At 36.4% G+C, this 12630-nt stretch overlaps 1 protein-coding gene across 5 annotated transcripts in view; it reads right to left on the reverse strand.

Annotated features, from left to right (window-relative positions):
- The window catches only part of GOLGA4 (golgin A4), a 114388-nt gene that overhangs the window by 87514 nt on the left and 14244 nt on the right, over positions 1 to 12630 (reverse strand). For all 5 annotated transcript variants that reach the window (XM_007191480.3, XM_007191478.3, XM_007191479.3 and 2 more), the window contains exon 2: positions 10926 to 11015. In XM_007191480.3, coding sequence (XP_007191542.2) covers positions 10926 to 11015 — 90 coding nt within the window. The remainder of the gene's footprint in view (positions 1 to 10925; positions 11016 to 12630) is intronic.

The raw sequence follows: 12630 nt of genomic DNA on the forward strand, positions 1-12630 counted from the left end.
CTAGTTATCATGAATTAGATGTATAAGAAATTATAATTAAAATGAACTTTTTCATGGTGGGGGTTACACATACATATGTGATAAAACTGCATAAAGCTACACACACACACACACACACATAAAACAGGTGAAATCTGAATAAGCTCTGTGGATGTCACAGAGGTTACCAATGTCAATTTCCTTGTTTTGATAGTGTACTATAGTTATATAAGATGTTACCTTTGGGAGAAACTGGATAAAGGGTACACAGAGCCTCCCTAAAAAGAAATTTTTTAACCTCCATGAATCCGATTATTTCAAAATAAAAACTTTAAAAAACAAAAGTTTTGAAACATTAACTTAGCAGTTAATGTATGTTATTATATAATATATAATAAAGAATTATGTCATAAAATAAATGTCTGCAAAAGTTTAAAAACTGACACTTTTCATCTCAGTGCTCTAGAGTTCTGGATAACGACTAGAGCCTTCACTAACTCTTCATCTGGTCCTACATTAGAGGCCACCTTACAGATGAGACAAGTTTTTTTTTTTTTAAGTCTTTTTTGGTTATGTTAATAACTGGTACTCTTTGGGTAGGATTCAAGAATTGATCTTACACTAAACCCTAAAATTTAGTGTCAGTAGTATACTAAAATACACTAGATGTCCATTTGGCTCTAGGGTATCATTCTATTCAAGTTTCCACTCCTGCTGAAAATCTTACTCTCCCAGAAACTCAGAAAGGTCATCTTTTGAGTGGATGTTATCTTAAGTTAAATGCTATACAAATTCACTCTTCTTAGGCTTCCAAAGTTAGTTTTTGAAATGAAGTCACTCTTCATATCACATAAGGAAATAATTTAAAATTTCACAGTTAAGAGTAGATTTGGAATTTTAAGAGAAAAACACAAAAGCTGTATAGAAACCAGTATAGAAACACACGCTAACCAAACATTTCAAAAGAAGGTGCTACCAAACAACGATTTACATTCCATGCCATAGCCCAAGTAAAAAAGCAAAGTGTGTCGAAATTAGTTTCCACTGACAGCTATTTCAAAGCCTAAAGAGGCTTCCTCCCCACTTGTGGTCCTTGTCATTTGCTTCTTATGCCTATCAAAGTCTCCCAAGATTCAGTTCTCAAAAATCCTCAGTAAGTCTGTCTCAACTCTTTCAAACTTTGTTGAAATTCTAATCCAAATCTGCTAAGAATTTAATTCGCCTCTTCTGTATGGTCCCATCAGTTGAACTAACACTGACTAAAGTTTTATGTATCTCAACATTCATGACGACTACCTAAAACTCCTATCAGATATGTGGTGAAAGCTTTCAATCTATCCTCCATGTCTCTTACTCTTAGATAATTATCTATCTCTATCTCTGTGTTTTTGGTGGGATTACTCATATTCTTTTCAAATTCCCTAATTTTCCCTTGAACTGGGACCAGTCTGAGTTTTATTCTGATTTACATTCTTATATCATTTTTTTTAAATTTCCAGGATTTCTAAATGGTTCTTTTTCATATCTACCTAGTCTATTTTTTGGCCTGTTTTTTCCCCACAATTCTCTGTTCTTTTTAAGAAAACTATTACTTCATTTATCCTACTGAAAATACTTGTTTCAAAGTTTTATCCAGACTGCCCTTTTACTTATTCTAATTTCACCTGGAATAAATTGATATCCCAATTCCTATTTTTATTGGCTGTCTTCTTAGCATTTATTTTAGCATTTTCATTTACAGGCTCATTTTGAGGAAGGTATTTTCCTTCTCCTTCCTCCTGTGCTCATCCCTCCTTATCCAGTCAATCTGATTCCCTGGGCCCCAGTTTGGGTTTCCTGCCCTATCGCAACACAGGTTATCACAGACTCAGTCACTAAGCTGATGCGAGGTTTGTTCAGTTGTTGGTCATGAAGCCTCCCTAGAGACTGCAGCTTCTCACAATGGGCCACAGAGAGCTCTATGCATCAGCTGGGAAACGCTTTTTTCAACCTCCTTTCACCAGTGCCATGAGCCCCACTTTAGCCTCTGGCTTGCAGCACCAAATCAAACTCTGGCAGCACAGAACCCTCCCAGTCCTTCTCAACCAGAGTTCAAAGAGAAAATTAAATCCTAATGCCAGCTGAAAGGCATCTGCTACCTAGCATCCACTGTATGTAATGAATTAATATGTCTCCTATGTACTAATGTACCTCCTATTAGGAGAGGGACCCTAAAAAGTTTAGTATCTTTTAGTATCTCTGCCTTGAAGAGAAGAGGTCCTGTTTCTATCTTCCCAGACACTGTTATATATAGCTGTTAGTAGCAACACTTACTTTTTTGAGTCAAATTCACTTCCTTCTTATTCCCAATAATGTATACCTTAAGAAGTACACAATATACTCAGAAGATACGAGAAAAAAACTGCCTGTAGTAGCAGCAGGTGAGAAAATATGCAGTACAGACTGTGGTTAAATCATTTTGATCAAATCTAAGGTCACGAATTAAGGCCCTATTTTGTCTATATGGATATTTCCACTATATATAAAGTTAAAGACATACAAAGCCATTAAACAAAAAAGATAGCAAAACAGGACCGACGAGCACTGAAAAGACCAAGGCTATATAAAGATAGTAAAAAACACATATCAGACCAGAAAACCAGGAAAGTAACAAAACAGATTCAAGTGATTTCTGCTAAGTCCCAGGGCATCTGGGACTTGAGAAAAATAAGTCATCAAAGATCAGCTTGCCACTCCAATCCTGAGAATGCTCACTACACTCATCAAGAAAGTGGAATCAAACACTGGTTCATATTTTGTTTGACAGAGTAAAATAAAAAGAGAGAAGATTCATATTATATTACTAATATCAGGAATAAAAGAGGAAAAATTCTACTGCATTTACAGAAATAAAAAGGATTATAAGGCAATGCTACGAACAACTGTACGCCAACAAACTGGACAACATGGATGACACAGACAAATTCCTAGAAAGACACCTATTACCAAAACTGATGCAGGGAGGAACAGAAAATATCAACAGAACTATAAAAAATGAAAAGACTGAATTAGTGATCAAAACACTTCTCACAAAGAAAAGCCCAGGATCAGATGGCTTCATTGGTAAATTATACCAAACATTTAAAGAACTAATACTAATCTTCAAAATTTTCCCACAAATTACAAGAGGGAACACTTCCCAACGCATTTTATAAGGCCAAAATTTTCCTGACACCAAAACTAGACATCACACACACACAAAAAAGAAAACTGCAGACCAACATCTCTTATGAATATAGACACAAAAATCCTCAAAAAAACCCCCAGCAAATCAAATCCAGCAATATAAAATTACACACCATGAACAAGTGGAATTTATCCTATACAGGGCTGGTTTAACATCCAAAACCAATTAATATAATACATCGTATCAAGAGAGTAAAACAAAGCCACAATGTCAATCTCAAGATGCAAAGAAAGCATCTGACAAAATCCAACACTGCTTCATGCTAAGAACATTCAACAAACTAGGAACAGAAGGGGACTTCTTCAACATGAGAAAAGGAATCTATTAAACACCATGGCTAGCATCATACTTAATGACAAAAAGACTGAATGCCTTTTCCCTAAGATCAGGAATGAGAGACAGCATGTCTGCTCTCACCACTTCTATTCAACTGGAGGTTCTGGCCAGGAAAATTAGGCAAGCAAATGTAATAAAAGGCAGCCAGATTAAAGGAAGATGTAAAACTACCTCTATTTGCAGATGACTTGATCTTGTACAAAGAAGAAACTAAGTAATCCACGAAAGAACGGTTAGAACTACGAAATGAGTTCAGCAAGGTTACAGGATAACAAGATTAATTTATAAAAATCCAATTTTATTTCTGTAGAATAACAAGAAAACTGAAAATGAAATTCAGAAAACAATTCAACTTATGTTAACATTAAAAGGAAAAAAATATTTGGGAATAAATTTAACAAAAGTAGTACAAAACTTAAACTCTGAAAACGATAAAATTTTGTTGAAAGAAATTAAAGAAGACCTAAATAAATGGAGGAGGAGAAGGAAAAGAAAGGACCAGCAGGAGAAGATAGAAAGTTTCCAATTTATTAAACCCCTCTCCTTACAAATAGAGTCAGAGAAAGTGTTAATAACATGAGTATCAGAGAACAACGGTATATTAAAAATGCACTCTGACCAGCAGAGTTGATTTAAGGAATGAACGAATGGCTTAATATTAGGAAACCTATTAATATAATTCATATCCTATCATTAGATCAAAAGAAAAAATATGAGAATTGAATAGACACCAAAGACAATCTAACAGGCATGGCTTTTACTTTGATTAACTGACAGAGGGTAGGTAGGTTATAATCTAACATCTAACAAAAAAAAAAGCATACCCAGCTTTGAAAGTCAATCCATTTAGGGGCAAAATTAATTCCAAACTTAGGAAGAAAACATTTCTCACCCATTACTTTGAAGATACTTCTTAATAATTCCTAAAGAACGATGCCTTTAGAAGCCCTGAAACAAAGAATAAATTCCAAAAAACCGAACAAAATTCAAAAAAAGAATTGTCAAAATCTGAGAGTATCAAGAATCCCTGTTAGGGGTCCTCACACGGAACAGTGAAAATTGACTTGGAAATACAAAGACAACTACTAAGGTAAGAGGCAGCATTTTGCTTCTAAAATATATCTCAGATTAAGAGAATAAAAAAGAAAAAGGGACACCTTTCTTGAAGCTTGGGAAAGCATCTACTCCAAAGCAGCCTGACGCTTCATTGTTTCTTTCCCTACAATGTCACTCTTAACACAAAATGCAGTGTCCATGCTGCTCAAAGCTGGTGAGTACAGAAGAAGCCTTTTCTTTTCTGTATAACGATCTTTTGTATGTGATACACAAATTATGAGTATTTTCATACTTCTGAATTCACTTGCCCTTCACAAGAACCCTGTGAGAGTAGATATTCATTTCACTACAATTTAAAGTTGAGAGAGCTGAGGTTCTGAGAAGTTAAAGAAAGCTGCCTAAAGCCACACAGAAGGTAAGGGATGGAATCCTGGGATCCTTCTACTACTCCAGGCTCTCTCTCTGCATGTAGGGAAGCAAAAAAAGCATACAGTATATATGAACAGACATCTACTAAACAGAACAGAATCCATCGATTAACTAGAATAGTTTATTTCTTTCTATGCATTTTTTAGCCAAAATACATATATGAAAATAAACTGATTTCTAAAGTTTAATTTTAAAATAATATGAAAAATTTGAACAGATGAGTTTCCAGGGAAAGAATGGGCATGCCTACTTTGACCCCCAATCTATGAGGAAGTGCCTCCACAAGAGAGCAAACTAGAGAACAGGGTAGCAGGGAAAGTGAAAATATCATTCCTTCGAAAGCTCAGCAGGCAAAGACAGCGCAATAACACCCCTAGGGCCCCAATCCACATAATGGTACATCTGTTTCCCTCCCCTCGTGAGGGGACCTACGCAGAGTAAGTGGAGCAGCCCTTCCCGTCTTCCGTGGCTGCCCCAGTAACAACTTAGTAAGCACCTACCACGTGCACGGCATGACGTGAGGAGAGTTACCTGCTGTACTACTGGTAATCCCCACAATACCACAAGGAAGGCATTATTATTCCCATCTTACACATGAGAAAACCTCAGTCACTGAAAAGTTAACCTTCAAAGATCCTTCAGCCAGCAAATCCAGATGACTCCAAAAACCAACCCCTTCTCACTAGTCTATTCCAGGTCTTACTCCAAACAAATAAACATATTCTCATTCTCTTACAAAAATCATTAGACTCAGCCATAAAAAGGAATGAAGTAGTGATACATGCTGCAATATAGATGAACCTTGAAAACATGATGCTTGAAAACATGATGCTAAGTGAAAGAAGCGAGACACAAAAAGTCACATAGTGTGATTTCATTTAAATGAAATATCTAAAATAGGTAAATCCATACAGTAGGTAAGCAAATTAGTGGTGCCTGGGGCTGGGGGAAAGGGAGAATGGGAGTGATTGTTTAATGAGTAGGGGGTTTCCTTTTAGAGTAATGAAAATATCATGGAACTAGACAAATATGATGGATGCACAACACTGTGAATGTACTAAATACCACCTAATTGTTCACTTTAAAATGGTAAATTGGGGCTTCCCTGGTGGCGCAGTGGTTGAGAATCTGCCTGCCAATGCAGGGGACATGGGTTTGAGCCCTGGTCTGGGAAGATCCCACATGTCACGGAGCAACTAGGCACGTAAGCCACAACTACTGAGCCTGCGCGTCTGGAGCCTGTGCTCCGCAATAAGAGAGGCCACGATAGCGAGAGGCCCGCGCACCACGATGAAGAGTGGCCCCCACTTGCCACAACTAGAGAAAGCGCTCGCACAGAAACGAAGATCCAACACAGCCAAAAATTTAAAAAATAAATAAATAAATTTTAAAATGGTAAATTTTATGTTATAGGAATTTTACCTCAGTTAAAAAAAAAAATCAGAGTGGAGCAGAGGGCAGGAGGACAGTTAGTGTCATTTGCCTAGTTAGCCTTTTACATGATGCCACACTCCATATTGCTCAAAGGCACCCAGCTCTAGAGGCAAAAAAGATTCATCTCAAGCAACACAAAGGGGAAGGAAGCCCTATGATGAGGGTAATGAGGCTATGCCTAGGATCCCCAGGAGAGAGTACCAGGTCAACTGGACAGATATGCCATCTGTGCAGGATGAAAGAGCGCCAGAGACCCGCAGACCTCAGGGTCAGTGCACATCACCCTACTCTCCTTTGCCTTTAAAGTCTACAATCATATAGATGATTTTTTACAGCCCTATAAGGAAGCCTGAGGCACTGCAATCAAAGACAGACTTATTTAGATTTACATATAATATTTACTAATATGGGAAAATAGACATTAGGATTTTCAGCAATAGCTGAAAAAAGGTAAAACATTTAACTGATGGAAATATCAACTTAATGAAACCATTTTACTTCCCAAGCATTCTAGATTACATAGACTTTACTGTACCTACTGGAGAAATGGGACAAATATTTATAATTTGAATTAAACTTCCACATTTTGCTAAAAAGAAACTTAAAACTAAAAGTGAGGATCCCATCACTGACAGAGTATCTTCCATCTTAGAGGTTTAACAAGATGAAAACCTGGGGTGGGGGGGGTGCGGCATGGTGACTAACAATTTTTTTTTTTTTTTTTGCAACAGGAAAAAAAATTATATTTTCATTGACTTGTTCTGTAAATCTGGATTTTTACATTAGGTTAAGATGATACATCTGTATTTACCATTTACCTTAAGGTGGATTATGGTACAAGATGGATCTGTCTTAGACTTTATCCATCAAGCTTTTTTATTTTTTTTTAACATCTTTATTTGAGTATAATTGCTTTACAATGGTGTGTCAGTTTCTGCTTTATAACAAAGTGAATCAGCTATACATATACACATATCCCCATATCTCCCCCCTCTTGCGTCTCCCTCCCACCCTCCCTATCCCACCCCTCTAGGTGGTCACAAAGCACCGAGCTGATCTCCCTGTGCTATGCAGCTGCTTCCCACTAGCTATCTATTTTACATTTAGTAGTGTACATATGTCCATGCCACTCTCTCACTTCGTCCCAGCTTACCCTTCCCCCTCCCCATGTCCTCAGGTCCATTCTGTATAACAAGATAATTTTATGTAATGTCCTTTAATCTATAAATTGATCATGAAATTTAAAAGTCCTTTATTTATTGTAAAATAAGTTGAACTAAAGTTTACACTTCACTCTGTGGTCAAAAATATCTTTTAGAGTTGTTAGAAAATGCTTAAAAAGCAACGAGACAAAGTGATGATACTGCTTTGGCTTTCAATCAGAAACCATTTCTTAAACTATACCTATAAGCACAGGACCTCTAGCATTGAAATTTGGGAAGAAATAAAAACTAACCTTTAGCTTACTTAGCCTGCTGTAAAAGAATGCTCAAACCATCCCTTTCAGAAAGAACTATTTTATAAAGACATATTCAATTTTAATGTTTTAAAGCATCTTAGATAAATCTTTGTTTAAAAAGCAATAGTAACAATCAACAAGTTGTTTTCAAGGTTTCTACTATATTATATGTAAACCAATATACCATAATATCAACCAATATAGTAAGTATAGGAATGATACCATTAACACTGACTGCAAAAAGTGTTTTCACTACTCAGTACTGCAGCTTTCATTCCAACTGGTTACACATATAAACTAAGTTCAACACCATTAAACTTGAAATCATAAAATTAAAGAATTGCAATATTGCAAATAATGCATAAGAAAATAAGATCTCAAAGAAAGTATGCATATACTTTATACTCTTATGTACTTTGTCAGATCATTTAAATACATAAACCAAAGACACAGTATATATGCCATTAACTTTGAATGCAAAAACTACTATGAAGTTTTTAAGTTTATTTTGCTATCAACATCTATTAAATAAAGGTTTTAAAAAATTATGTTTTAAAGTAACATCAAGGCAGTTTGGAAAAATCTTTCAAATTTTTTAATTTGCATATACCCTACCACCCAGCAATCCCACTCTTAGAAATCTGTCCTAAAGAAAAACAGCACTGTAACTTATGCATTATGTAAAATGCTCAGTCCAGTACTACTTATAATATCGAAAAGATTATAAAATTTGACTCATGATATTGAGACTTTTCCCAAACTAATCTATAGAGTCAATGCAACCCCAGTAAAAATCTCTACAGGTTTGTTTCTTTGTTGTCAGTGCTGTATTTTATTTTGGTTTGTTTTGAGTTTGTTTTGTAAGACTTGAAAATCTGATTCTAAAATTTATATGGAATTATATGGAACGGTACAAGAATTACTAAGACATTCAAGAAGAAGAAGGTAGGAGTGCTATGGACTGCGTATGTCCCCCAAAATTCATATATTGAAGCCCTAACCCCCAAGGATATTAAGTGATGGTATTTGGAGGCAGAGCCTTTGGGAGGTAATTACAGTTAAAAGGTAATGAGGGCAGGGCCCTCATGATGGGATTACTGTCCTTATAAAAGAGAAAGAGACAAGAGAGCTGCCTCCCCACTCTTCCATCTCTCCCTAGGTGCATGCAACAAAGAAAGGCCATGCTAGGACATCATGAGATGACAGCTGTGTGCAAATCAGGAAGAGGGCCCTCACCAGATACTGAATCTGTTGGCACCTTGATCCTGGACTGCCCAGCCTCCAGAACTCTAAGAAATAAATGTCTGTTGCTTAAGCCACCCAGTCTATGGAATTCTGGCTTTAAAACAAAGACATGGAAGACCTGCTCTAAAGAGGGCAAGATTTAATATAAAACTATAGTTATGAAGACAGTGTGGGATCAGATCAAAGACAAAGCAAATGACAGAACAGAAACAAGAGTCCAGAAATCCACTCAAATATGGACACTTAGTTTCTGAAAAAAAGGTAGCACAGTATAGCAGTATGGAAAGAATGGAACAACTGGATAGCTATGTGGGGAGGGGGGCGGTGGTGAAACTTGATCCCTACCTCACGCCATATTGAAAAAAATCTTTTCCAAATGGAGTACAGATCCAAATGTGAAAGGTAAAACAGGATAATAACGGGAAATACTCTGAAGGATAAGAAAAGAATACTAAAAAACACTAGCCATAAAATAAAATATTGATAAATTGGAATGCATTAAAACTAAGAACTTCTGTTCAAAAGACACCATTAAGAGAGTAAAAGGCAAGCCACAGACTGGAAGCAGATATTTGCAAGGCATGTATCCAATAAAAAACTCCTATCCACACTAAATAAAAAAGAACTCCTACAAATCAACAAGACAAAGATAAACCAATAGAAAAATGAGCAAGAGACTTAAGTAAGCACTTCGCAAAAGAAGTTATCAGTACACAGATGAAAAATGCTCAATCTTATTAGTCATCAGCGAAATGCAAATTAAAACTATAATAAGAGAACATTACACACCCACCAGAATGGCTGAAATTAAAGACTAGCAAGGATATAGAGCAACAAGGACTTTCATAAACTCCTGGTGGGAAGGTAAAATTCTACAACTATTCTAAAAAACAATGGGCATTACCTTCTAAAGTGGTAAAACTATGTATACCTTTTAACCCAGTGATTCTACTCCTAAGTACATAGCAAAAGAAATGCAGGTACATGTGTAGCAAAAGAAATATACAATAATGTTCACAGCAGCATAATTCATAATAGCCAAAAACTAGACAACCCAAAGGTTTAACTATAAGGTTTACAACAGAAAGCATACTTAAGTGGTACTATAAAAATTTAAAAAATTTTGAAAAAGAAGGAAGCAAATATCAAGAAGTCAGGATGACGGTACTCTTTTGTGGGGAAGGGAAGCAGCACTCCAGTGCTGGCAGTGTTCCTTTTCTTGACCTGGGTGGTGGTCACATAGGGATTCACTTCATAATAATTCACTGATTTATGCATTTATTTTTTACCCTTTTTTCTTTTACCCTCTTTTTACCCTGATTTGTGTACTTATGTTTTACTTGCATGACTCTTATAATCCTTCACAGAAACAAAAAAAGTTGGAAAAAAATCTAATCTGAGTTATAGTGCCAGCTCCAAGTCACATGGAATTAGGAGTTACTTCATAGTTTCCAATCACTAGCTTGAAAATATAGGACTTCTCCCCACATAATGCTATGCTGAACAAATTGTTATCAAATCATTCTGAAAATTTCAAATATTAAAGGCAAAGTATATTATCCTCTCAAATTAAGATATTCAAAGAAAACACACTTTACAAAAGCAACACTACTATTTGCAAAAAAAAAAAATTGTTACTAAAAAAAAAAAACAATACCTAGGAACTAAGTAATTTCCCATTTTGTTATCAACAGTAGCATTACATTTTAAATTAATAAGCTTCTTATAAAGGATTTATTGAAGAAGAAATTCCAAACTTACCTCTCTATTGGGTGTACCTTCATCAAGTTGCTCTGTAAATGAAGACGTCCTGCTCCTGGTTCTCGTTGGCGTTGAAGAACTGGAGGAAGCCTAGATTTAAAAATTATTGCACAAATTAGAAAGACTACATTGATGAGCGCACTATATACTAGGTAGTCCTTCTCACAGTCCATGCCCAAAGAACCCAGTGAAAGGAAGGAAAAGAGCAAGTACATGAAAAACAGAAAAGGATAACTGAAACATAATCAACTAGCAGACCCAGGCTACCTACTGGGTCCTTGGTCTGATTCTGCCACCAACTAGAACTATGATCTGAGCTAAATTAACATTTTGAGGGCTAACGTTAACCTCAAAAATAAGGTCGTGATGATAACATAAGATGATAACATTAGGACTTCCCTGGTGGCGCAGTGGTTAAGAATCCTCCTGCCAATGCAGGGGACACGGGTTCAATCCCTGGTCCAGGAAGATCCCACATGCCGCGGAGCAACTAAGCCTGTACGCCGCAACTACTGAGTCTGCGCTCTAGAGCCCGCTAGCCACAACTACTGAGCCTGCGTGCCACAACTACTGAAGCCCACACACTTAGAGCCCGTGCTCCGCAACAAGAGAAGCCACCGAAGCCCGCATACCGCAAAGAAGAGTAGCCCCCGCTCACTGCAACTAGAGAAAGCCCACGAGCAGCAACGAAGACCCAACAGAGCCAAAAATAATAAATAAGTAAATAAAACTTTATTTAAAAGATGATAACATTAGGGGAAACTGAAACCAGGTGAGAAGTATATGAAAACTCTCTGTACTATCTTTGCAATTTTCCTATAAATCAAAATTATTCCAAAATTAAAAGTTCATTAAAAAATAAGGTTGTCAATTCAATCTTTAAAGTGCCATCCAGCTCTAATATTCAATATAATGAACTGCACAGGTAAACATCTCTCTAGTCAAGGGCCTTGCTTTGAGAACACCATGCACACCATAGCCCACCACTGAGATGCCAGTCCATTTGCTCTGTAAAGGAACACATGACTCCTATACAGAAACCCACAGGAGAAAGGGCCCCAAATTTAAACTAGGGGTCTGAGGTGTACTCTAAGGTGAGCTAAAAACAGTCCAGAAAGTATAAAACCAAAACTTTAAGACCCCCCATCACCCATAACAAGACAGATCTTAACTCATCTCCACAAAGAAATGTCTCAATGTCTGACCCTTTTGTAGTCTATACAGCACTACCTAAAAAGGCATTTAATAAATATTTGTTAAATAAATGATTGAATGAACAAATGGAACGCTAATCTGTCAAGTCAGTACATACTGCTGCGGCTATGCTAGAACAGAGAGGTCACGAGGAATGTTGCACACACATACACACACTCTACACACACATATACATATTCAGTTTACAATAAGTCTAACATTTCTAATCAAGACAGACGTTCAATAAACGGTGCTGGGACAAATGGCCATCCATATGGGGGAGCAATATCAATCAGATCCTCACTTCATACTTAAGCTATATTAAAGATCTAAATGATTTTTAATTGAAATATAAGAGAAAATATGAGAGTCTATTTCTATAATCTCTGAATGTGAAAGAGATTTTTATGTCAGAAGCAGAAATCAAAAGGAATAGATTAATTGGGAGGAGGGGAAAACATCAACAAAACATGACAAAGTTTAATAACCTTTTTTTCTAAACAGCTCTTAT

Source organism: Balaenoptera acutorostrata, chromosome 10 (genome assembly GCF_949987535.1).
Source record: "Balaenoptera acutorostrata chromosome 10, mBalAcu1.1, whole genome shotgun sequence".
Lineage (NCBI taxonomy): Eukaryota > Metazoa > Chordata > Mammalia > Artiodactyla > Balaenopteridae > Balaenoptera > Balaenoptera acutorostrata.